Source organism: Hypanus sabinus, chromosome 4 (genome assembly GCF_030144855.1).
Source record: "Hypanus sabinus isolate sHypSab1 chromosome 4, sHypSab1.hap1, whole genome shotgun sequence".
NCBI lineage: Eukaryota > Metazoa > Chordata > Chondrichthyes > Myliobatiformes > Dasyatidae > Hypanus > Hypanus sabinus.
The window spans coordinates 165,889,995-165,916,052 of NC_082709.1; the positions used below are offsets into that span (position 1 = coordinate 165,889,995).

Sequence of the window (26,058 nt, forward strand, 5' to 3'; positions counted from 1 at the left end):
TCACGTCTCAGAGTGAGTTATTGATGGTGCATCAGCAGGTTTGCATGGGATTGATTGGGAAATTGTTGCATAGTTACAGGCACGTTTCAAAAGTAGAAAAATTGAGTAATACTGTAAATATCATCATTGGTTACGCCCTCTGGATTTTTCGATAATAGACAAAACAAACACGCATGCGTGGTTTAACACTGAGTTTCCTGTACAGTATTCCTTCTCTGGAGAACTGTGTTGTCACATAGGAAAACATCGTGGAAACGCCAATGTTTTTGGCAAGAAAACGGTCAGCTTCGTAAGAATAATTACTCCAAACCGATAAAAGCAAAAACCAAAGCTGTAACCATGAGCACTCTCCCGGGGGACATTATTACACATAGGAATACAATATCCAATGATGTTATAATTATTGCGCGAGTATTCTGAGCAATCACTCGCAAACGTCGCTAAACCTAGCAGCAGAACTAAGGTGTAATACATATTAGGCGAGACTTGAACAGTTTTGTGTCGATGTTTATTAAGAAAACATGAGTGAGATTTATCTGTTTGGAGCAGTATATTTTCATGATTCGCTGACTCATTGGTTTCCGTCGAGCTCGATTCAAATAGCCACACAGATCCACCCCTATATTAAGCTGGACGGATACATAGAGATGTTTAAAAGCTATTGAAAGCGTTTATAATAATTTAAAGCACTTAATGCAAACAAACTTTAATGAATTAAATTAATGTATTAAATAGTTAAATATTATTATAATACATTCTTAAGAGCGTCAGCAAGTTGTATTTGCCTGCCCAGTGTTTTCAATTACATAGTCTGGAGCTTGCAGTGAACAGAACTTGATCCCCACTGATTTACATGTCAGAGCAGCTGTTTGCTTACAGATAACCAATGTCCTTGGTAGTCAAACATTAATGAAACAATATCAAACATGGGGAAATCTGCAGATGCTGGAAATTCAAACAACACACACAAAATGCTGGTGGAACACAGCAGGCCAGGCAGCATCTATAAGGAGAAGCACTGTCGACGTTTCGGGCCGAGACCCTTCGTCAGGACTCACTGTCGACATTTTGGGCCAAGACCCTTCGTCAGGACCTGACAGTGCTTCTCCCTATAGATGCTGCCTGGCCTGCTGTGTTCCACCAGCATTTTGTGTGTGTTGAATGAAACAATATTATCGTTTCCTCCTTTAAGTGGTTAAAGATACCTGAGAAAACAATACCAAGAATGAAATTAATCATTTTATTAAGTTATTCAAAATTATTATGAAGTCATTCCTCTACAGTGAAATGAGAACTTACATTCATGTCAAACAAATAAAACTACTGATGCTAAAATCTGAAATTTAAGCAAAAATGCTGGATGAACTTGACTAGTCAAGGACCATTCATGGAAAGAGAGAACATTTCAAGTTAAGGACCCTGTTTCTATCAATGTGACACAGGTTTGTATCGTGGTGACCACTAGTTGTTCAAAATTAGCGTATGACCAGGAAAACCCCAGATTAAAGTTGCCAGCAACAAGGATTGGTGCGAGAGAAATGGGTTTGAATTCACGGGGAAATTGGCACCAGTATTGGGGAAGGAGGGAGCTGTACCATTGGGAGGGGCTCCACCTGAACCGCGATGGGATCTGGATCCTAGCGAATCACATTACTAGGGCTGTGGATAGGGCTTTAAATGAAATATTGCGGGGGGGGGGTGTTCAACAGATTGAAGAAATATGGATAAAGTAAAAAAGAAATGTGTACATCAAGATAAAGAAAAAACAAAAGAGAAAAGAGTGGAGTGAAGAAAAGTCAAGTGCAAATGATAACAAGATTTTAAAAGCACAGTGAGTGTAAGGGCACTTTCTTTCAATGTTTGTAGTATTCAAAACAAGGTCAGTGAATTTGTGGTGTTACGTATCCCGTAACTGGATAACTTACCAGCAAAGATAGAGACGTCTGTTGAAGTCTGTTGTCACTATTTTCAAACATTTTTATTTATAAAGGGACACAAAAGTAGGGTTAACACATACGTTCAGATAGTGCACATCGTCAACATTCAATCTAAAGCGCGGGTATAGTAATAACCATCATTAAGAAGTGAGCTCTGCTGGTGTCTAGGGGTTAATAGATTGTCCGTTGGAAATATAAAAGTTACTCTGAAAGTCTGCAGGCCTCAGCCCTTTGAAAATCGCTGGGTTTTGCGTGGGGGCGACCAAGAGAGAGACTGGGAGAGAAGAGAAAGAACTTGCCGAGTCTCGATGAATCTTCAGTGAAATCGGGGGAGTGTTGGTTTCCTCTCCCCGATGTTAGTTAAAAGCGGTTTTCTGTGATTCCAGCCACAAATTCCAATCCCGGAATCTAATGCACGTGGCTTCCTTCAGAATGGCTTCCCGCTGCTGCGGGACCACTCTCTCGTGTCTTCTGGGTGCATCTGAAGGGCTGTCCCCCTGAGACTCTCCTTTATACTTCCTCACGGGGTCGCAGGTGTCAATCAGGTTGGGATGATGCAATCTCTCTCTCAACCAGCCCACCTCGCCCGAGGGCTTTTCACGTGGTCTCCATGAGACAATAGTCGCTGTTGTCTTTATTCTGTATCCCTGGCTTAGGACCTGCAATTTGGCACGATTTTCTCTCTCTCTCTCTCCTACTGTGTCTACTGACCCCCCCCCCCCCTTTCGACGGGTGGTCTTGCGATTCTCACAAAGGAGGGGGCTGGGATCATAACAGTGGAATAAATCTGTACAAAGAGGTATGATTTAGTGGAACACACAAAATACTGGTGGAATGCAGCAGGCCAGGCAGCATCTATAGGAAGAAGCACAGTCGATGTTTCGGGCCGAGACCCTTCATCAGGACCCTTTGCCTGTCCTGACGAAGGGTCTCAGCCCAAAACATCGACTGTGCTTCTCCCTATAGATGCTGCCTGGCCTGCTGCGTTCCACCAGCGTTTTGTGGGTGTTGCTTGAATTTCCAGCATCTGCAGATTTCCTCTTGTTTGATTTAGTGGAACAGCAGTTATCATGGGGGACTTTCACTTACACATAGATTGAGTGAATCAGGTTGGTCTATGCATTCTTAAGGAGGACTTCATAGAATGCATCTGTGATGGCTTCCTTGAACACCATGTTACTGAACCTAAAAGGGAACGTGCTATCTTAGATCTGGTCCTGTGCAATGAGACAGGTAAGATTAGTGATCTTGTAGTTCAGGATCCTCTTGGAAAGAGTGATCACAGTATGATTGAATTTCTCTTACAAATGTTATGAGAAATGTTATGCAATAGTTCAATCTAAAAGCAGTGTTTTATGCCTAAACAATGGGGACTACAATAGGATGAGGGAGGGTTTGGCTAGTGTAGACTGGGAGCACAGGCTCTATGGTGGGACAGCTGAGGAACAGTGGAAGACTTTCAAAGAGATTTTTCATGGTGCTCAATAAAAGTATATTCCAGTTAAAAGCAAGGACAAAGGGTGGGGAGAGCCTGCCTTGAATAACTAAGGAAATAAAAGAAGACATCAAACTAAAAGCTCATGCATTCAAAGAGTAGTGGGAAACAGGAAGATTGGGAAAACTTTAAAAAGCAACAAAGAACCACTAAGCAAGCAATAAAGAAAGGGAAGCTAGATTATGAAAATAAAGTAGCACAAAATATAAAAACGGATAGTAAAAGTTTTTATAATTATATCAAGCAGAAAAGGGTGGCTAAAGTCGATGTTGGTCTCTCGGAGGACAAGAAGGAAGAAATGATATTGGGTCATGAGGAAATGGCCAAGGCTTTAAATGACTATTTTGTGTTGGTATTCATGGTGGATGTGGTGAACTATGTGCCTGTCGGGACACGCCCCTGCTGACTGCTCCTGTGGCTCCTCCCACAGGCCCCTGTATAAAGGAGATCTGCGGCCTGACGCTCGGCCTCAGTCTCCAAGACATTGTATGATAGACACTCACTCCTGGTTCCTTCTTCCAGTCAATAAAAGCCGATATCTCGCCTTACGTCTCAGTGTGAGTTATTGATGGTGCATCAGTGGAAGACACATCTAACATGCCAAAGAGAGATGTTATGGATGCAATTGGAAGTGAGGACCTCAGTACAATAGCTATCACTGAAGAGGAGGTGCTCAGCAAACTTGTGGGCCTGAAGATAGATAAGTCTCCTGGTCCTGGTTGAATGCATCCCAAGATACCAAAAGAAATGGCAGAAGTTATAGTAGAGGATTTGGTGATAATTTACCAAAATTCTCTGGAGACTGGGCAGGTCCCGGCAGATTGGAAGACAGCAAATGTCAAGCTACTGTTCAAAAAAGAATGTAGGCAAAAGGCAGGTAACTATAGGCCAGTTAGTTTAATATTTGTAGTTGGGAAAATGCTTGAAGCTTTCATTAAAGAAGAAATAGCAAGGCATCTGGAAAGAAATGGATCCATCAGGGAGACACAGCAAGGATTCAGCAAAGGCAGGTCCTGTTTGACAAACTTACTGGAGTTAAGTTATAAGGAGTTATAAGTTATAAGGATATAAGGAGCACAGTGGATAGAGGGAAACAGGTGGGAATTATTTACTGGGATTTCCAGAAGGTATTCGATAAGCTGCCACATAAAAGTCTTATCCATGAGATAAGGATGCATGGATTTGGCGGTGATGTATTAGCATGGAAAGAGGATTGATTAACTAATAGAAAGCAGAGAGTTGGGATATATGGGTGTTACTCTGGTTGGCAATCAGTGGTGAGCGGTGTGCCATGGGAGTCAGTGCTGGGCCACAACTGTCCACAATATACATTATTGATCTGGAAGAGGGGACCAAATGTAGTGTATCTAAATTTGCTGACTAAATTAAGTGGAAAGCCAAATTGTGCAGAAGATATGGAGAGTCTGCAGAGAGGTATAGTGAGTGAGTGAGATATAGTTAAGTGAGTGGGCACCGGTCTGGTGGATGGGGTACAACGTTGGCAAATGTGAGGTCGTCCACTTTGGAAGGAAAATGAAAGAGCAGATTATCATTTAAATGGTAAAAAATCGCAGCATGCTGTTGTGCAGAGGGACTTGGGAGTGCTTGTGCATGAATCACAAAAGGTTGGTTTGCAGGTGCAGCAGGCTATCGAGAAGGCAAATGAAACGCTGGCCTTCATTGCTAGGGGGATTGAGTTTAAGAGCAGGGAGGTTATGCTGCAACTATACAGGGTACTGGTGAGGCCTCACCTGGAGTACTGCATACAATTCTGGTTTTCTTACTTGAAGAAAGATATCCTCACTTTGGAAGTGGTGCAGAGGAGGTTCACCAAGTTGATTCCAGAGATGAGGGGTTAGACAATGAGGAGAGACTGAGTAGCCTGGGACTCTACTCGCTGGAATTCGGAAGAGTGAGAGGAAATCTTATAGAAACATATAAAATTATGAAAGGGATAGATAGGATAGAGGCAAGAATGTTGTTTCTGCTGGTAGGTGAGACTAGAACTAGGGGACATAGCCTCAAGATTTGGAGGAGTAGATTTACATCAGAGATAAAGAGGAACTGATTTTCCCACAGAGTGGTGAATCTCTGATGCTCTCTGCCCAATGAAGCAGTGGAGGCTACATCAGTAACTATATCCAAGACAAGGCTGGCTAGATTTTTGCATAGTAGGAGAATTAAGGGTTATGGGGAAAAGGCAGATAGGTGGAGAAGAGTCCATGGCCAGATCAGCCATGATCTTAATGAATTATGGAGCGGGCTCAACCGGCCAGATGGCCTACTCCTGCGCCTATTTCTTATGTTCTTATGTAACAATCCACATGGTGGCACCTGCCATAAAACCATAGAACATTACAGTACAGAAACAGGCCTTTTGGCCCTTCTTGGCTGTACCGAACCATTTTTCTGCCTAGTCCCACTGACCTGCACCTGGGCCATATCCCTCCAAACCCCTCTCATCCATATACCTGTCCAAGTTTCTCTTAAATGTTAAAAGTGAGCCCGTATTCACCACTTCATCTGGCAGCTCATTCCACACTCTCACCACTCTCTGCGTGAAGAAGCCCCCCCTTAATGTTCCCTTTAAACTTTTCCCCCTTCACCTTTAACCCATGACCTCTGTTTTTTTTCTCCCCTAGCCTCAGTGGAAAAAGCCTGTTTGCATTCACTCTATCTATACCCATCATAGTTTTATACACCTCTGTCAAATCACCCCTCATTCTCCTACGCTCCAGGGAATAAAGTCCTAACCTATTCAACCTTTCTCTGTAACTCAGTTTCTCAAGTCCGGGCAACATCCTTGTAAACCTTCTCTGCACTCTTTCAACCTTTTTAATATCCTTCCTGTAATTAGGTGACCAAAACTGTACACAATACTCCAAATTCGGTCTCACCAATGTCTTATACAACCTCACCATTACATTCCAACTCTTATACTCAATACTTTGATTTATAAAGGCCAATGTACCAAAAGCTCTCTTTACGACCCTATCTACTTGTGACACCACTTTTAGGGAATTATGTATCTGTACTCCCAGATCCCTGTGTTCTACTGCACTCCTCAGTGTCCTACCATTTATCTTGTATGTTCTACCTTGGTTTGACCTTCCGAAGTGCAATACCTCACACTTGTCGGCATTAAACTCCATCTGCCATTTTTCAGCCCATTCCTCCAACTGGTCCAAATCCGTCTGCAGGCTTTGAAAACCTTCCTCACTGTCCACTACACCTCCAATCTTTGAATCACCAGCAAATTTGCTGATCCAACCTGCCACGTCGAGCGCGCACTTTAAAAGGCAGGACTTTTCAGAGCGGGCAGCGGAGTCCGTGGAAGCAGAGTCCTGGGCTTTGGCAAGCCTGTGTGATTGCTCGCTGAGGGGAGGAAGGTAAGGTCGCTCGGTGCTTTTTAGACTTATTCTATCAATCCAGTTCAGGTATGGGGGAGACAGTCAGAGCAGTGGTGTGCTCCGTATGCGGTATGTGGGAAGTCAGGGTCGACACAGTTGTCCCTGGTGACCACACCTGCAAAAGGTGCGTCCAGCTGCAGCTCCTATCAGACCGAGTTAGGGAGTTGGAGCAGGAGCTGGATGAACTACGGATCATTTGGGAGGTGGAGGCAGAGATAGATAGGAGTTATCAGGAGGTAGTCACACCAAAAAACCAAGAAGTAGGCAGATGGGTGACGGTCCAGAGAGGCAGGGGGAGCAGGCAGAGAGAGCAGAGCACCCCTGCGGCCATTCCCATTAACAATAAGTATACCGTACTGGATACTGTTGATGGGGATGACCTACCAGGAATGAGTTGTAGTGGTCCTGCCTCTGGCACAGAGGTTGAACCCTTAACTAGAAAGGGGAGGAGGGAAGAGAAGAGAGCGATAGTTTTAGGGGACTCTATAGTTAGGGGGGCAGATAGGAGATTTTGTGGGGCAGATAGGCGATTTTGTGGGGCAGATCGGGAGTCTCAGATGGTATGTTGCCTCCCTGGTGCCAGGGTCCGGGACATCTCAGATCGGGTGCAGGCTATTCTTGAGAGTGAGGGCATGAACCCAGATGTAGTGGTCCATGTAGGGACCAATGATGTAGGTAAGGTGAGTGAGGGGGTCCTGCTTAGAGAGTTCAGGGAGTTAGGAGTGAAGCTGAAAGGCAGGACCTCCAGGGTGACAATCTCGGGATTGCTACCTGTGCCACGTGCGAGTGAGGCGAAGAATAGAATGATTATGCACATTAATACGAGGCTGAGAGCATGGTGCAGGAAGGAAGGGTTCAGGTTTTTGGATAATTGGTCTTTGTTCCAGGGACATTGGGATCTGTTTCGAAGGGATGGTCTACATCTGAACCGGAGGGGTACTAACATTCTTGCAGGAGTATTTGCCAGTGCTGCTCGGGGGGGTTTAAACTAGATGTGCAGGGGGCAGGGATCCAGATCCAGAGGGTTGGTCAGAAGGTGCATGGGGTTAAATGTGTACAAGGTTTGGGTGATCTTGAGAAGGTCATCAAAATTCAGGGTGCAGTTTGCCCGATGGAAGTTCAAGGAGCTGGGTTAGGTACAGTAGACAGTGTTTTAAGCAAAGAGAGGAGGAATGGGCTAAGAATTCTATACTTGAATGCGCGTAGTGTCAGAAATAAGACAGATGAGCTTGAAGCTCAGATGAAAATGGGGAACTACGATATTGTTGGGATAACGGAGACATGGCTGCAAGGGGATCAGGCCTGGGAATTGAGTGTACCAGGGTATACGTGCTATCGTAGAGACAGAAATATGGGAAGAGGGGGTGGGGTGGCCCTGTTGGTGAGGAATGAGATTCAATCCTTAGCAAGAGGTGACTTGGGAACAGGGGAAGTAGAGTCTGTGTGGATTGAGCTGAGGAACAGTAAGGGTAAAAAGACCCTAATGGGTGTTGTGTACAGGCCCCCAAACAGTAGCGTGGATATTGGGTACAAGTTGATTAGGGAGTTAACATTGGCATGTGCTAAAGGTAATGCAGTCGTTATGGGAGATTTCAACATGCAGGTGGACTGGGAGAATCAGGTAGGTGCTGGACCCCAGGATAGGGAGTTTGTGGAGTGTCTAAGGGATGTATTTTTGGAACAGCTTGTGCTTGAGCCAACCAGGAACGAGGCTATTTTGGACCTGGTGATGTGTAATGAACAGGAATTGATAAGTGATCTTGAAGTAAAGGAGCCATTAGGAAGTAGTGATCATAACATGATAAGTTTTTATCTACAATTTGAGAGGGATAAGGGCAGATCAGAGGTGTCAGTGTTGCAATTAAATAAAGGAGACTATGGAGCCATGAGGGATGAGCTGGCCAAAGTTAAATGGGCAGATGCCCTGGCAGGAAAGACAGTGGATCAGCAGTGGCAGATATTCTTGGGCATAATACAAAAGATGCAAATGCAGTTCATTCCAATGAGAAGGAAGGATTCAAAGAGGGGGAAGGGGCCACAGTGGTTGACAAAGGAAGTCAGAGATTGTATAGCATTAAAGAAAAAGAAGTATGACAGGGCTAAGATGAGTGGGAATACAGATGATTGGGAAAGTTTTAAGGAACAGCAGATCTTAACTAAAAAAGCAATACGGAGAGAAAAAATCAGGTATGAGCCAAGTCTAGCCAGGAATATAAAAGGGGATAGCAAAAGCTTTTTTAGCTATGTGAAGAGAAAGAAGATAGTTAAGAACAATGTTGGCCCCTTGAAGAATGAATTGGGAGAAATTGTTATGGGAAACAAGGAAATGGCAACAGAATTTAATGCGTACTTTGGATCTGTCTTCACCAGGGAGGACACAAGCAATCTCCCAGATGTATGGATGGGCCAGGGTCATAAGATATCAGAGGAATTGAGACAGATTGACATTAGGAAAGAAACTGTGATGAGTAGACTGGTAGGACTGAAGGCTAATAAATCCCCGGGTCCAGATGGTCTGCATCCGAGGGTTCTAAAAGAGGTGGCTCAGGAAATTGCGGATGCATTGGTAATCATTTTCCAATGTTCCTTAGATTCAGGATCAGTTCCTGAAGATTGGAGAGTGGCTAATGTTGTCCCACTTTTCAAGAAGGGAGGGAAGGAGAAAACGGAGAACTATCGCCCTGTTAGCCTAACGTCAGTCGTGGGGAAGATGCTTGAGTCCATTATTAAGGACGAAATAGTGGCACATCTAGATGGCAGAAATAGGATTAGGCCGAGCCAGCATGGATTTACCAAGGGCAAATCATGCTTGACTAATCTGTTGGAGTTTTTTGAGGGTGTAACAAGGATGTTAGACGAGGGTAAGCCAGTAGATGTTGTGTACCTAGATTTTCAGAAGGCATTCGATAAGGTGCCACATAGGAGATTGGTGAGTAAAATCAGAGCTCATGGCATTGGGGGCAGGGTTTCAACATGGATAGAAAACTGGTTGGCTGATAGAAAGCAAAGGGCATCAGTGAATGGGTGTTTCTCAGACTGGCTGGAGGTGACTAGTGGGGTACCACAGGGCTCTGTATTGGGACCACAGCTCTTTATGATTTATGTCAATGATTTAGATGAGGGCATTGAAAACTATATCAGCAAGTTTGCTGACGATACTAAACTGGGTGGCAGTGTGACATGCGAAGAGGACGTTAGGAGAATACAGGGAGACTTGGATAGGCTGAGTGAGTGGGCAGATACTTGGCAGATGTCATTCAATGTGAATAAATGTGAAGTTATCCACTTTGGAAGCTGGAACAAGAGGGCAGAGTATTGTCTGAACGGTGTCGAGTTAGGTAAGGGAGAAATGCAAAGAGACCTAGGAGTCCTAGTTCACCAGTCAATGAAGGTGAATGAGCAAGTGCAACAGGCAGTGAAGAGGGCAAATGGAATGTTGGCCTTTGTTACAAGGGGAATTGAATACAAGAGCAAGGATGTTATTTTGCATTTGTACAGGGCCCTGGTGAGACCACACCTGGAATATTGTGTACAGTTTTGGTCTCCAGGTTTAAGGAAGGACATTCTGGCAATTGAGGAAGTGCAGCGTAGATTCACTAGGTTGATTCCTGGGATGGCAGGGCTGTCTTAGGCAGAGAGATTGGGCTTGTACACGCTGGAATTGAGGAGATTGAGAGGGGATCTGATTGAAACGTTTAAGATAATTAAAGGATTTGATAGGATTGAGGCAGGAAATATGTTCCAGATGTTGGGAGAGTCCAGTACCAGAGGGCATGGATTGAGAATAAGAGGTCAGTTATTGAAAACAGAGTTGAGGAAGAGCTTCTTCTCCCAGAGAGTTGTGGAGGTGTGGAATGCACTGCCTCGGAAGACGGTGGAGGCCAATTCTCTGGATGCTTTCATGAAGGAGCTGGATAGATATCTGATGGATAGGGGAATTAAGGGATATGGGAACAAGGCAGGGACTGGGTATTGATAGTGAATGATCAGCCATGATCTCAGAATGGCGGTGCAGACTCGAGTGGCCGAATGGTCTACTTCTGCACCTATTGTCTATTGTCTATTATCATCCAGATCATTGATATAGATGACAAATAACAATGGACCCAACACTGATACCTGTGGCACACCACTAGTCACAGGCCTCCACTCAGAGAAGCTATCCTCCACTACCACTCTTTGGCTTCTTCAATTGAGCCAATGTCTAATCCAATTTACTACCTCACCATGTATACCTAGTGACTGAATCTTCCTAACTAACCTCCCATGTGGGACCTTGTCAAAGGCCTTTCTGAAGTCCATGTATACAACATCCACTGCCTTCCCTTCATCCACTTTCCTGGTAACCTCCTCGAAAAACTCTAATAGATTGGTTACACATGACCTACCACACACAAAGCCATGCTGACTTTTTCTATTAAGTCTCTGTCTATCCAAATACTTGTAGATCCTATCTCTTAGTATTCCTTCCAATAATTTACCTACTACCGATGTCTAACTTACTGGCCTATAATTTCCCGGCTTACTTCTTGAGCCTTTTTTAAACAACAGAACTACATGAGCTATCCTCCAATCCTCCAGCAACTGACCCGTGGATATCGACATTTTAAATATTTCTGCCAGGGCCCCTACAATTTCAACACTAGTCTCCTTCAAGGTCTGAGGGAATACCCTGTCAGGTCCTGGGGATTTATCTACTCTGATTTGCCTCAAGACAGCAAGCACCTCCTCCTCTTTAATCTGTATAAGTTCCATGACCTCACTACTTGTTTGCCTTGTTTCCATAGACTCCATTCCAGTTTCCTTAGTAAATACAGATGCAAAAAACCCATTTAAGATCTCCCCCATTTCTTTTGGTTCCATACATAGCCGACCACTCTGATCTTCAAGAGGACCAATTTTATCCCTTACTAACCTTTTGCTCTTAATATACCTGTAGAAGCTCTTCAGATTATCCTTCACCCTGACTACCAAAGCAACCTCATGTCTTCTTTTAGCCCTCCTGATTTCTTTCTTAAGTATTTTCTTACTCTTTTTATACTCCTCAAGCATCTTATTTCCTCCCTGTTGCCTATTTATGTTATACATCTCTCTCTTCTTCTTTCTCTGAGTTCTAATATCCCTTGAGAGCCAAGGTTCCTTATTCTTATTCATGTTGCCTTTAACCCTGACGGAACATACAAACTCTGCACTCTCAAAACTTCTCCTTTGAAGGCCTCCCACTTACCAATCACATCCTTGCCAGAGACAACCTGTCCCAATATACGCTTTTTAGATCCTTTCTCATTTCTTCAAATTTGGCCTTTTTCCAGTTTAGAACTTCAACCCGAGAACCAGATCTATCTTTATCCATGATCAAGTTGAAACTAATGGTGTTGTGATCACTGGAAACAAAGTGTGCCCCTACACACACTTCCGTCACCTGCCCTAACTCATTTCCTAAAAGGAGATCTAATATTGCATCCTCCCTAGTTGGTACATATATACATTGATTTAGAAAACTTTCCTGAACACATTTCACAAATTCTAACCCATCTAGACCTTTAACAGTATGGGAGTCCCAATCAATGTGTGGAAAATTAAAATCCCCTACAATCACAACTTTCTGTCTCCTGCAGTTGTCTGTTATCTCTCTGCAGATTTGCTCCTCCAATTCTCGCTGACTATTAGATGGTCTATAATACAACCCTATTAATGTGGTCATACCTTTCCTGTTTCTCAGCTCCACCCATATGGCCTCGGTAGACAGGCCCTCCAATCTGTCCTGCTGAAGCACTGCTGTAATATTTTCCCTGACTAGCAAAACCACCGCCCCCCAACCTTCATCCCTCTGCCTCGATCACATCTGAAACATCGGAACCCTGGAACATTGAGCTGCCAGTCCTGCCCCTCCTGTAGCCAAGTTTCAGTAATGGCTATGATGTCATAATTTCATGTGTCAATCCAGGCCCTCAGCTCATCTGCCTTTCCCACAATACTCCTCACATTGAAATATACACACCTCAGAAGATTATTACCACCACACACAACCTTACTATTTGTGACTTTGCATGAACTACTAACATCATTTATTTTTACCCCCATTCCACTATCTACTCTGGCATTCTGGTTCCCATCCCCCTGCATATCTAGTTTAAACCCTCCCAAATAACACTAGCAAACCTCCCTGCAAGTATATTGGTCCCCCTGTAGTTCAGGTGTAACCTGTCTCTCTTGTACAGGTCCCACCTACCCTAGAAGAGGTTCCAATGATCCTGAAATCGGAAACCCTGCCCCCTACACCAGTTTCTCAGCCACGTCTTCATCTGCCAGAGCATCCTACTCTTACCCTCACTGGCACGTGGCACAGGCAGCAATCCGGAGATTACTACCCGCGAGGTCCTGTTTTTCAACTTCCTACCAAGCTCTCTGTACTCACTCTTCAGGACCTCCTGACTCTTTCTACCTATGTCATTGGTACTGATGTGTACCACGACATTTGGCTGATCATCCTGATCATTCAGGATCTGATGTGCACACAATCAGAGACATCCCTGATACTGGCATCTGGGAGGCAACAAACCATCCAGGAGTCTCTGTCACGACCTCAGAATCTTCTGTCTGTGCCCCTGACCATGGAGTCTCCTATCACTGCCACTCTCCTCTTCTTCCTCCTTCCCTCCTGCACTGCAGAACCAGACTCAGTGCCAGAGATATGGCTGCCACAGCTTGTCCCAAGTAAGCCATCCCCCCCCAACAGTATCCAAATCGATATACCTGTTTTGGAGGGGAATGGCCACAGGGGAACCCTGCACTACCTGCCATTTCCTCTTCCCTCACCTGACGGTAACCCAATTACCTTTGCCCCGTTCCTTAGGTGTAACTACCTCCCGGAAGCTAACGGTCTGTTAGGAGCTGCAGCTGGATGCACGTCTTGCAGATATCGTTGTCAGGGAGACCGGACTTCCCACATCCTGCAAGAGGAGCATTCCAACATTCCAACATGGACAAATATTGCCCATGAAAAACAGTTTGTTATTACTTTAACCAATAGGATCAAGAATCAACTTTTTCCACCTTGAATGTTTAAATGTATAAGATGAGGCCACCCTCAGGGTGGAGGAGCATCACCTTGTATTCTGTCTGTGTACCCTATAACCTGATGGAATGAACATCAATTTCTCCTTCTGGTAAACATAATTTTCCACTCCCCCCACCCCCCCCATTCCTCACACTGACCTTTTACTTCTCATATGCCTATTACTGGCTCCTGAAATCCCTCCTCCTTCCCTTTCTCCTATGGCACACTCTCCTCTACTTTCAGATTTCTTTTTCTCCAGATCTTGACCTTTCGCACCTACCTGGCTTCACCTATCACCTTCCAGCTAGCCGTTTTCCCCCTCCCGCCAACCTTTTTATTCTGGAATCTTCCCCCTTCCTTCCCAGTCCTGAAGAAGGGTTTCAGTCCAAAACATCAACTATCTATTCATATTCACGTTCATAGATGCTGCCCAACGTGCTGAGTTCCTCCATAATTTTATGTGTGGTGCTTTGGAATTACTGTGGTGTGTTGGTCAGGATGGAACAAGCAAAAATAAAGCCAATAGTTATAAATAAAGAATTATATAAAAATAATGTTAGATGTTAAAGTAAAAATGTGTAATAGAAAGTGCATAAATACTACATAAATACCATGAAGTATTTACAATTTAAACAGCATTATGGAAAGTGATTACAGTCTGCGCAGAGACTGAGATAATAGATAGAGGGGGATGGGGGTATTACTAGAATAATTGATCAGATCACACTAGATGCATTACAAAAACCATTTTGACACCAAATATGATCTAGTTATTTAAAAACATTGAGTGAAATGAGAATAGTGATTTATTAAATACACACAAAATGCTGATGGAATGCAGCAGGCCAGGCAGTATCTATAGGAAGAAGTACAGTCGACGTTTCGGGCCAAGACCCTTCGTCAGTGATTTAATATGCTGAGGAGTAGGTACAGAGGAGAGGTCAGGGTTAGTATGAACATGGTGAAGGATTACAGATACCTGGGGATACGAATTGACAATAAACTGGACTGGTCAAAGAACACTGAGACTGTCTACAAGAAGGGTCAGAGCCGTCTCTACTTCCTGAGGGGACTGAGGTCCTTTAACATCTGCCGGACGACGCTAAGGATGTTCTATGAGTCTATGGTGGCCAGTGCTATCACGTTTGCTGTTGTGTGCTGGGGCAGCAGGCTGAGGGTAGCAGACACCAACAGAATCAACAAACTCATTCGTAAGGCCAGTGATGTTGTGGGGGTGGAACTGGACTCTCTGGCGGTGGTGTCTGAAAAGAGGATGCTGTCCAAGTTGCATGCCATCTTGGACAATGACTCCCATCTACTCCATAATGTACTGGTTAGGCACAGGAGTACATTCAGCCAGAGACTCATTCCACCGAGATGCAACACTGAGCATCATAGGAAGTCATTCCTGCCTGTGGCCATCAAACTTTACAATTCCTCCCTCAGAGTGTCAGACACCCTGAGCCAATAGGCTGGTCCTGGACTTATTTCCACTTGGAATAATTCACTTATTATCATTTAATTATTTCTGGTTTTATTTTGCTATATTTCTACTAAACTAAATTTGCAGGAGGCGGGGATCCAGAATGTGAGAGAGGATAACGAGATGAAGAATAAAGGACAGGTGGGGACTACACGGTTCCGGAATATTAAGTGTGTAGTAGAGAAAGGTGAGGCGGAACAAGTGATAAGGAGGACACATGTACAGAGGGATGGTCTGACGGAACATGGAGTTAAATGTGCAGAAAGGATAAGTAAATTTAGGAAGGACAACAAAATTCTAGGGCTGTATAGCCCGATGGGAGTTCGGGGAGCTGGGTTAAGCACAATAGGCAGAGATTCAAACAGAGAGAGGAGAAATGGGCTAAAAATTCTATATCTGAATGCATGAAGTGTCAGAAAAAGCCAGATGAGGTTGAAGCTCAGGTGCAAATGGGCAACTATGATGTTGTGGGATAACGGAGACATGGCTGCAGGGAGATCAGACCTGGGAAATGAATGTACAAGGGTATACGTGCTATTGTAGGGACAGAAATGTGGGCAGAGGGGGTGGGGTGGCCCTGTTGGTGAGGAATGAGATTCAGTCCTTTGCAAGGGGGGGACATAGGATCAGGAGAAGTGGAGTCTGTGTGGATAGAATTGAGGAACAGTAAGGGCAAAAAGACCCTAATGCGTGTTGTCTATAGGCCACCAAATAGTAGTATGGATATTGGGTGCAAGTTGAATAGGGAGTTAACATTGGCAAAGGCAATGTCGCAGTAGTTATGGGGGATTTCAACATGCAGGTGAACTGGGAGAATCAGGTTGGTACTGGACCCCAGGATAGGGAGTTTGTAGAGTGCCTATGGGATGCATTCTTGGAACAGCTTGTATGAGAGCCGACCAGGGACAAGGCTATTCTGGATTTAGTGTTATGTAGTGAACAAGATTTGATAAGCGATCTTGAAGTAAAGGAGCCATTAGGAGGTAGTGACCATAATATGATAAGTTTTTATTTGCAATTTGAGAAGGATAAGGGCAGCTCGGAGGTGTCAGTGTTGCAGTTGAACAAAGGAGACTATGGAGCCATGAGGGAGGAGCTGGCCAAAGTTAACTGGACAGATATCCTAGCAGAAAAGACAATGGAACAGCAATGGCAGGTATTCTTGGGAATAATGCACAAGGTGCAAAATCAGTTCATCCCCCGGAGAAGGAAGGATTCAAATGGGGGAAAGGGGCCACAGTGGTTGACAAAGGAAGTCAGAGATTACATAGCATTAAAAAAAAGGAAGTATGACAGAGCTAAGGTGAGTGGGAGGACAGATGATTGGGAAATTTTTAAGGAACAACAGAACTTAACTAAAAAGGCAATACAGGGAGAAAAAATGAAGTACGAACACAAGCTAGCCAGGAATATAAAGGAGGATAGCAAAATCTTTTTTAGGTATGTGAAGAGAAAGAAGATAGTTAAGAACAACGTTGGGCCCTTGAAGAATGAATTGGGTGAAATTGTTATGGGAAACAGAGAACTGGCAGAAAAATTTAATAAGTACTTTAGATCTGTCTTCACTAAGGAAGACACAGGCAATCTCCCAGATGTATGGATGGGCCAAGGACATAGGGTAACAGAGGAAATGAAACAGATTGACATTAGGAAGGAAACAGTGATGAGTAGACTGATGGGACTGAAGGCTGACAAATCCCCAGGTCCAGATGGTCTTTATCCTAGGGTACTAAAGGAGGTGGCCCTGGAAATTGCAGATGCATTGGTAATCATCTTCCAATGTTCCTTAGATTCAGGATCAGTTCCTGAGGATTGGAGAATGGCTAATGTTATCCCACTTTTTAAGAAAGGAGGGAGGGAGAAAACAATCGTCCTGTCAGCCTAACATCAGTAGTGGGGAAGATGCTAGAGTCCATTATTAAAGATGAAATAGTGGCATATCTAGATAGCAGTGATAGGATTGGGCTGAGCCAGCATGGATTTACCAAGGGTAAATCATGCTTGACTAATCTATTGGAGTTTTTCGAGGATGTAACCAGAAAGTTAGACAAGGGAGATCCAGTGGATGTAGTGTAACTCGATTTTCAGAAGGCATTTGATAAGGTCCCACAGAGGAGATTGGTGGGTAAAATCAAAGCTCATGGCATTGATGGGAAGACATTGACATGGATAGAAAACTGGTTGGCAGATAGAAAGCAAAGGGTAGCGGTGAATGGGTGTTTCTTGGAATGGCAGGTGGTGACCAGTGGGGTGCCACAGGGCTCGGTATTGGGACCACAGCTGTTTATGATTTACATCAACGATTTAGATGAAGGCATTGAGAATAACATCAGCAAGTTTGCTGATGATACTAAGCTGGGTGGAAGTGTGACATGTGATGAGGATGTTAGGAGAATTCAGGGTGACTTGGATAGGCTGGGTGAGTGGGCAGATACTTGGCAGATGACGTTTAATGTGAATAAGTGTGAGGTTATCCACTTTGGGAGTAAGAACAGGAAAGCAGATTATTATCTGAATGGTGTAAAGTTAGGTAAGGGAGAAATACAAAGAGATCTAGGAGTCCTTGTTCATCAGTCACTGAAGGTGAATGAGCAAGTGTAGCAGGCAGTGAAGAAGGCTAATGGAATGTTAGCCTTTATTACAAAGGGAATTGAGTACAAGAGCAAGGAAATCCTCTTGCATTTGCACAGGGCCCTGGTGAGACCACACCTGGAGTATTGTGTACAGTTTTGTTCTCCAGGGTTAAGGAAGGATATCCTGGCTGTAGAGGAAGTGCAGCGTAGATTCACAAGGTTAATTCCTGGACTGTCTTACGCAGAGAGGTTAGAGAGACTGGGCTTGTACACGCTGGAATTAAGGAGATTGACAGGGGATCTGATTGCAACATATAAGATTATTAAGGGATTGGACAAGATAGAGGCAGGAAATATGTTCCAGATGCTAGGAGAGTCCAGTACCAGAGGGCATGGTTTGAGAATAAGGGGTAGGTCATTTAGGACAGAGTTAAGGAAAAACTTCTTCTCCCAGAGAGTTGTGGGGGTCTGGAATGCACTGCCTCAGAAGGCAGTAGAGGCCAATTCTCTGGATGCTTTCAAGAAGGAGCTAGATAGGTATCTTATGGATAGGGGAATCAAGGGATATGGGGACAAGGCAGGAACCGGGTATTGAAAGTAGATGATCAGCCATGATCTCAGAATGGCAGTGCAGGCTCGAAGGGCCGAATGGTCTACTTCTGCACCTATTGTCTATTGTCTACTCTATTCTTGATTGGCGCAACTGTAATGAAAGCCAATTTCCCTCCGGATCAATAAAGTATGTCTGTCTGTCTGTCTGTCTGTTAAGTTTTTTACTCAGAGAGTGGTGAGTGCGTGGAATGGGCTGCCAGCAACAGTAGTGGAGGCGGATCTTTTAAGAGACTTAGATAGGTACATGGAGCTTAGTAAAATAGAGGGCTATAGGTAACCCTAGTTATTTCCAAAGTAGGGACTTGTTCGGCACAGCTTTGTGGGCCGAAGGGCCTGTATTGTGCTGTAGGTTTTCTATGTTTCTATGTTCTAATATTATCATTCACAGAGGAAAATGGCCTCTCTCTGTAGGTGCACCTGACTGTCAATAATTCCACCTTTAAAAATTCAAGTCCCACCAATGGCACATCCCAAAGTTCATAACAGCTAATGAAGTAATATGTCGTAGCACAAACACAAGAAAAATCGGCGGATGCTGGAAATCCAAGCAACACACACACAAAATGCTGGAGGAACTCAGCAGGCCAGGCAGCATCAATGGGAAAGGGTAAACAGTTGATGTTTTGGACGAAGACCTTTCATCAGGATTGGAAAAAAAGGTGAGAAGTCAGAGGAAGAGAGGGAAGGAGGAAGCACAAGGTGCAAGGCGATAGCTGAAACCGGGAGAAGGGGGAGAGGTGAAGTAAAGAGCTGGGAAGCTGACTGGTGAAAGAGATAAAAGGGCTGGAGAAGGGGGAAATGTGATAAGAGAGGTTAGAAAACCATGGAAGAAAGGAAAGGGTGAAGAGCACCTTTGGGAGGTGATGAGCAAGTAACAAGATAACGTGAGAGAGGGAAACAGAAATGGGGGAATGGTGAAGGAAGGGAGGAGCTATCATCAGAAGTTCAGGAAATCAATATTCATGCCATCAGGTTGGAGGCTACTCAGACCAAAAATAAGGTGTTGTTCCTTCAGCCTGAGTGTGACCTCATCATGACAGTAGAGGAGGCCATGAACTGACATGTTGGAATGGGAATGGGAAGTGGAATTGAAACGGGTAGCCACTGGGAGATCCTATTTTTTTTCTGGCAGATGGAGTGTTGGAGCTCAGCAAACTGGTCTCCCAATCTACGACATGATATACAGGAGGCCACACCGGGAGCACCGGACACAGTAGCTGACCCCAATAGACTCACAGGTAAAGTGTCGCCTCACCTGGAAGGACTGGTTGGGGCCCTGAAGGGTAGTGAGTGAGGAGGTGTAGGGGCAAGTATGGCACTTGTTCTGCATATAAGAAAAAGTATCAGGAGGGAGATCAGTGGAGAGGGACAAATGGACAAAGGATCCCTGTAGAAAGTGGGGTTGAGGGAAAGATGTGCTTGGTGGTGGGATGACAGAAGTTACAGAGAATTATGTGCTGGATACAGAGGCTAGTGGGGTGTAGGTGAGAACAAGAGGAACCTTAAGATAGGTGAGAACAAGAGAATGGGATGAAGGCAGTCATGTGTGAAATAGAAGAGATGCAGGTGAGGGCAGCGTTGATGATGGAGGAAGGAAAGCCCCTTTCTTTGAAGAAGGATGACATCTCATTAGTTCTGGAATGAAAAGCCTCATCTTGAGAGCAGATGCGACGGAGAAGTGAGAATTGAGAAAAGGGAATGGCATTTTCACAATTGACAGGGTGGGAAGAGGCATAGTCCACATAGCTGTGACAGTCAGTGGGTTTATAAAATATATCAGTAGATAAGCTGTCTCCAGAGACAAAGAGATCAAGAAAAGGGAGGGAAGTGAAGGTAATATGTAGGTTGAATCAGTGATAATGAATAAAAATGCTATGTTAACATTCATTCCGAGGGGTCTAGAATATAAAATTAAGGATATAATGCTGAATCTGTATAAGGCATTGGTCAGATTGCAGTCAAAGCATTGTGAACAGTTTTGGGCCCTTTATCTAAGAAAAGATATGCTGGCATTTGGAGCAGGTCCAGAGGTGGTTCGTAAGAACACTACCAGGAATGAAAGGGCTAATATATGAGGAGAGTTTGATGGTGCTGGGCTGGTACTTTCTGCAGTTTAGAAGAATGCACTTTCTGGAATTTAGAAGAGTGAGGAAGGATCTCATTGAAACCTGGCAAATACTGAAAGGCCCAGACAGAGTGGATTGGAGAGGATGTTTGTTATAGAGGGGGAGCTTAGGACTTGTGGGCCCAGCCTCAGAATTGAGAGATGTCTGTTTAGAACAGACATGTATGGCCTCTAAGGATACAAAGGAACATGGTAGGAACATTAATTTGGAAAATTAGGAAACTTTCAATCACCAGCAAAGTGGTATTAAGGAAATTGTTGGAGCTGCAGGCCAAGAGAGTCTAGATGTTAAAATGAGTGAAATAGTTGATGCACTAGTTTTGGTTTTCCAACTTCCCTCAGCTTGGGGAAGGTTCCACTAAAGATATTAGGTAGGATAACCTTCTCCTTATTAATGTGAAGAAATTAATGCATTGAAAACAATTCAGAGAAAATATGACATAGTAACAACTGGAATGGGCAAGTGGCCTTAGGCAGGAAGATTGACAGGCTAGGCCAGAAAAGTGAGAAAGGATTCTTATTAAACATCCTGACAAGTCTTGACAGGTTTGATGTGAGCATGATGTCATCTTGCTCACATCTTGGAGAAATGTCAACAATTTACTTCCATCCAAAGATGCTGCCTGACCTTTTGAGTTCCTCCAGTATTTTAGAAACATAGAAGAAATATAGAAAACCTACAGCACAATACAGGCCCTTTGGCCCACAATGCTGTGCCGAACATGTACTTACATTAGAAATTACCTAGGGTTACAAATAGCCCTCTATTTTTCTATGCTCCATGTACCTATCCTGGAGTCTCTTAAAAGACCCTATGGTATCCGCCTCCACCATCGTTGCCGGCAGCCCATTCCACACACTCACCACTCTCTGCGTAAAAAAATTTACCCCTGACATCCCCTCTGTACCTGCTTCCAAGCACCTTAAAACTGTGCCCTCTCAGGATAGCCATTTCAGCCCTGGGGAAAAGCCTATGACTATCCAGACAATCAATGAATGCCTTTCATCATCGTACACACCTCTATCAGGTCACCTCTCATCCTCCGTGGCTCCAAGGAGAAAAGGCCAAGTTCACTTAACCTGTTCTGGTAAGGCATGCTCCCCAATCCAGGCAACATCCCTGTAAATCTATCTTGTTGCTCTTTTACGTGCTACCTGACGATCCTCATTGTAGCATCTCCTCCATTCACCATTGTAATGATCAGCATTTCAGTGGGTTTTTAAGAAACTTCTTGTTTTGCCAGCTGTACTGATTAACTAACAGAGACATTTGCCAGGCGGCGAACTCGCGCTTCTATTTCCTGATGAATACAATTGGAGGCTTTTCCAGGTAATCCCCGCCCAGTTGTAACCTTTATCACATAGTTTGAAGCCGATAGGGGAGAATGAGGAAATTTAGAGGCTACTGGTGATCGAGGCAGTCGAGCAGAGGGAGATATGACTGTGACCGAAATCTTGCTGTATTCCACGTTGGCAGCAGTCTTAACGCTCCCAGGTCAGTGTTATCAATTGTATCTCTATAAACCGATCGGAGTGCTGAGCAGCCTGGCACGTTGTCAACCGCCAGATTGGAACGACACCGAATCGCAAAACCTGGGAAATCCGGAACATTAGTATTACTTTCTACCATTTCTAGTTTTAAATTAGTTATATCATTTTACATATAGGCGTTAGCTAATGTATATAGCAATCTCTGCACACTTGACAACTGCTAAAGAATAGGAATGTTGAAACACTTCCTCTTTCCGAGTGCACTTTCTGTTCGGCGATTGACAGATTTTCACCAATTTATTTTAAAGCCACCTTGAAAGACTCTATTGATTCCGAAGGGTGGGGAAGCAATAATAAAAAAAGACTAGGAACATTGCCGAGAGTTACCGCTGACATTAATGATACAATGCAACCGGTCAGCGAAATCAACCTCCAGCCTTCGGCTTACTGTGTCTAAAATGCGAGGCTTCTTTACCGACAGGAGGATCAACACCTGCACATTTATTACTTCAAAAAACTTTCTATTCCACGATAATATTTGCAGGAATTTTAACAATCCCCATTCAAAGGATATTATTAAATTTACACTCTTTCGCGAGGGACGAGGACCCCTTACTCCAATTCTATAACATTCAGTATACGCCGCTTTGGGAAGCAGGGATCAGCAATTTGAAGAACCACACATCTTTAATGACACAAGTACAAAGAAATAAATGGGATCTTGTTTTCAATAATCTGTCTCTTTCGGGATCCTAGTTCTGCCAACTCCACATCTAGCAATAAATTCGAAGTGTTTCACATCTTTGGAAGTTATCATCCTTTGCGTAGAAAGCTGTTCCTAATCTAAATTGCACATCTTCCGGAAGCTGTGCCTAAAACAGTGTCATGACTTTTCAAAACTTTCACTAAAACCTTAATATATGAAAATGCAAACACGAGGAAATCTGCAGATGCTGGAAATTCAAACAACAACATAGACAAAATGCTGGTGGAACACAGCAGGCCAGGCAGCATCTATAAATAAAGTTTGATATGTCTATCCATGGCCTCCTCTACTGTCAAAATGAATCCACACTCAGGTTGGAGGAACAACACCTTATATACCGGCTGGGTAGCCTCCAACCTGATGGCATGAACATTGACTTCTCTAACTTCCGTTAATGTCCCTCCTCCCCTTCTTACCCCATCCCTGACATATTTAGTTGTTTGCCTGTTCTCCATCTCCCTCTGGTGCTCCCCCCTCTTTCTTTCTCCCAAGGCCTCCCGTCCCATGATCCTTTCCCTTCTCCAGCTCTGTATAACTTTCACCAATCACCTTTCCAGCTCTTAGCTTCATCCCACCCCCTCTGGTCTTCTCCTATCATTTTGCATTTCCCCCTCCCCCCACTACTTTCAAATCTTTTAGTATCTTTCCTTTCGGTTAGTCCTGACGAAGGGTCTCGGCCCGAAACGTCGACAGCGCTTCTCCCTATAGATGCTGCCCGGCCTGCTGTGTTCCACCAGCATTTTGTGTGTATTGTTATATGAAAATGCAGATTGAAATTAGCGCTTGCAATACATTAGTTCTCTAATGAATATGTTACAAAGGGTGCACAGGGAAAATATAGTTATGAGTGCAACAACTCCTCTTGGTGTGAGCAGTGTCATAGGAATTGATTAGCAAGAGGATTGGTTCAAGGATGTGCAGAAAAGGTTTCTTGAAGAATAAGTTTTCACTTTCCCACTTTCTCTTGACTCTCTGACCACTACAGCTCAGAGTAGAGAAGGGGCATTTGGGTAGAATATTCTGAGCAGTTTTGGGCCCCTTATCGAAGAAAGATGTACTGGCATTGGAGAGAGGGTCCAGAGGAGATTATTAGCACTTGTCTGTAGCCTTTCATATCCAGGCAATTCAAATACTCATCTACATATTTTTAAAATGTTATGGCAGCGCCTGTCTCCACTATCTTCACAGAGTGTGCACTCCAACTCAAAGCACACACAACCAGGGGAGAAGTGGGTCAGGCAGCATCCGTGGAACAAACAAAACCCGTCAACCTTTCGGGTCAGAACTGAAACATCCCAAAACATTGATTGTTTCTCTTTCCACGAATGCTGCCTGACCTGCTGAGTCTGAATAGGTTTTCTTTGCTTTTGTTCCAGATTTCCAGCATCTGCAGTAGTTTTGAGTTTAATTAGAAGTAAAGCATAAAGCTGGCCGGAGAACTTTATGTTCAGTATATGTATATAAACTAGCTGAGAATATTCAACTTTAACATGAAATTTAACTCTGAAATGTTGATCTTTTAAACTCACCTGGATTTGTATTAATATTAATGTTTTCTAGCATGTCAAGTATTCATTGTTTCCTCTTTATAAGAGTAGTTCTCTTTTTTTTTACAATTTTCTCAAAAAAAAGCACATCCTTAAACAGAACTTTGAAGTCTGGTTGTCAAATGATTGAATTTGAGCTTTATTTCAATTATTTTTTTCACTCTTTCAATTCAGCCCTTCTCCCAGTGTTTTTAATAAATTCACAATGATAAGGTAGTTTCCAAAGAGCACCCCTTCATCAAATAAGTACTCCATTATGCAAAAGAAACAACACATTGTAAATAATAATTGGTCCATTACTTAGAGAAACAATTCAATGCTTGCTATCACTGCCCACTCCAGTACACACATATTGCCTGTTACGTTGCTGTTCACCTGTATCACTGTTGAAATACATGCAAAGGATAATGAAACTCATTTTCTCAGTGATAAAGGCAAAAAAAATTGAACTTGATTGGAGTTTCTGTTCTATTGTCTTGACATAACAATGCTGTCCACCTTGCCTCCCAACTTCTACCTCCATATAAATAAATGTGTCCATTCCAAATGCTGCTCTCTGTCTCCTGAATTACCTAACACTAGCCTGCTGTGCTTGCTCACTTCACTGGCTTCCTCTCCAACTGAGCCATTGTCTGTAAGTTATCACTTTGCTTTTAAGTCTGTTCTGTCACTGTCTTTTTTACCCCTAGAATTGGTCAATCCAGTGGGTTTTCTCTATTTAGCTATTTAATTATTGAGATACAGCATGGAGTGGGCCAATTTACAATGACCTACTAACCAATAGGTCTTTGGACTGTGAGAAGAAACTGGTGCATCGGAGGGAACCCACGTGGTCACAGGGAGAACATAAAAACTCCTTCCAGGCAGCAGCAGGAAATGAACCCATGTCGCTGGTACTGTAAAGTGTTAGGCTAACCAGTACACTACCGTGCAAACCACAAGGTTCTGATAGGGTTACAATAAAAGAAAATGTCAAACTAGAAAACTATATATTAGGCTGCAATTGAGTAAACGTTAACAATGAACAAATCATTGTGAGGCATTCAAAGTGAAACTTTGTTTCTTTATAGATAGTGAAGATCCTGAAAGTTCCTTTCTCTTTATCTCTTTTCTGGGAATGATCACTTTTGCAAGAGTAAAGTTACTTGAGGTCATGTAATAACCAGAAAGCAAGGACAGCCCAAAGAGAGTGGTTCTCACTAATCATAGTTTCTTCTGAGACATTTAACTCAGTAACCCATCACAAGTCCCTCAAAAGTCCACATTCTCAAAAGGCATCTAACAGCAACTTGAAAACCATCTTGTTTATTAAATCGTGAACTATTTTTGTTAGAATTGAATTCTAATTGCTCGTATATGCAAGACATAACACTTTTATCTGTAACTCATCACAAGGGACATCATCCAGCAATTCAGGCCAATCATTTTTGTAATTCAAAAAGTGGATAGATCACTGTTTTTATTTTGAAAGACAACTAACCCAGTATTTCATAAATGCTACCATTTTGCCTTGCATTTATTGTTGAACTGTTTCCCTTATACTATATTCCTTTCCTTGT

At 43.5% G+C, this 26,058-nt stretch overlaps 1 protein-coding gene across 1 annotated transcript in view; it reads left to right on the forward strand.

Moving 5' to 3' along the window:
- Window positions 1-22,059: 22,059 nt before the first annotated feature.
- The window catches only part of LOC132392187 (interferon alpha/beta receptor 1-like), a 54,288-nt gene continuing 50,289 nt past the window's right edge, over window positions 22,060-26,058 (forward strand). The window contains exon 1 of the mRNA XM_059966031.1: window positions 22,060-22,190. Within this exon, the coding sequence (XP_059822014.1) occupies window positions 22,133-22,190 (58 nt within the window). The 5' untranslated portion in view covers window positions 22,060-22,132. The remainder of the gene's footprint in view (window positions 22,191-26,058) is intronic.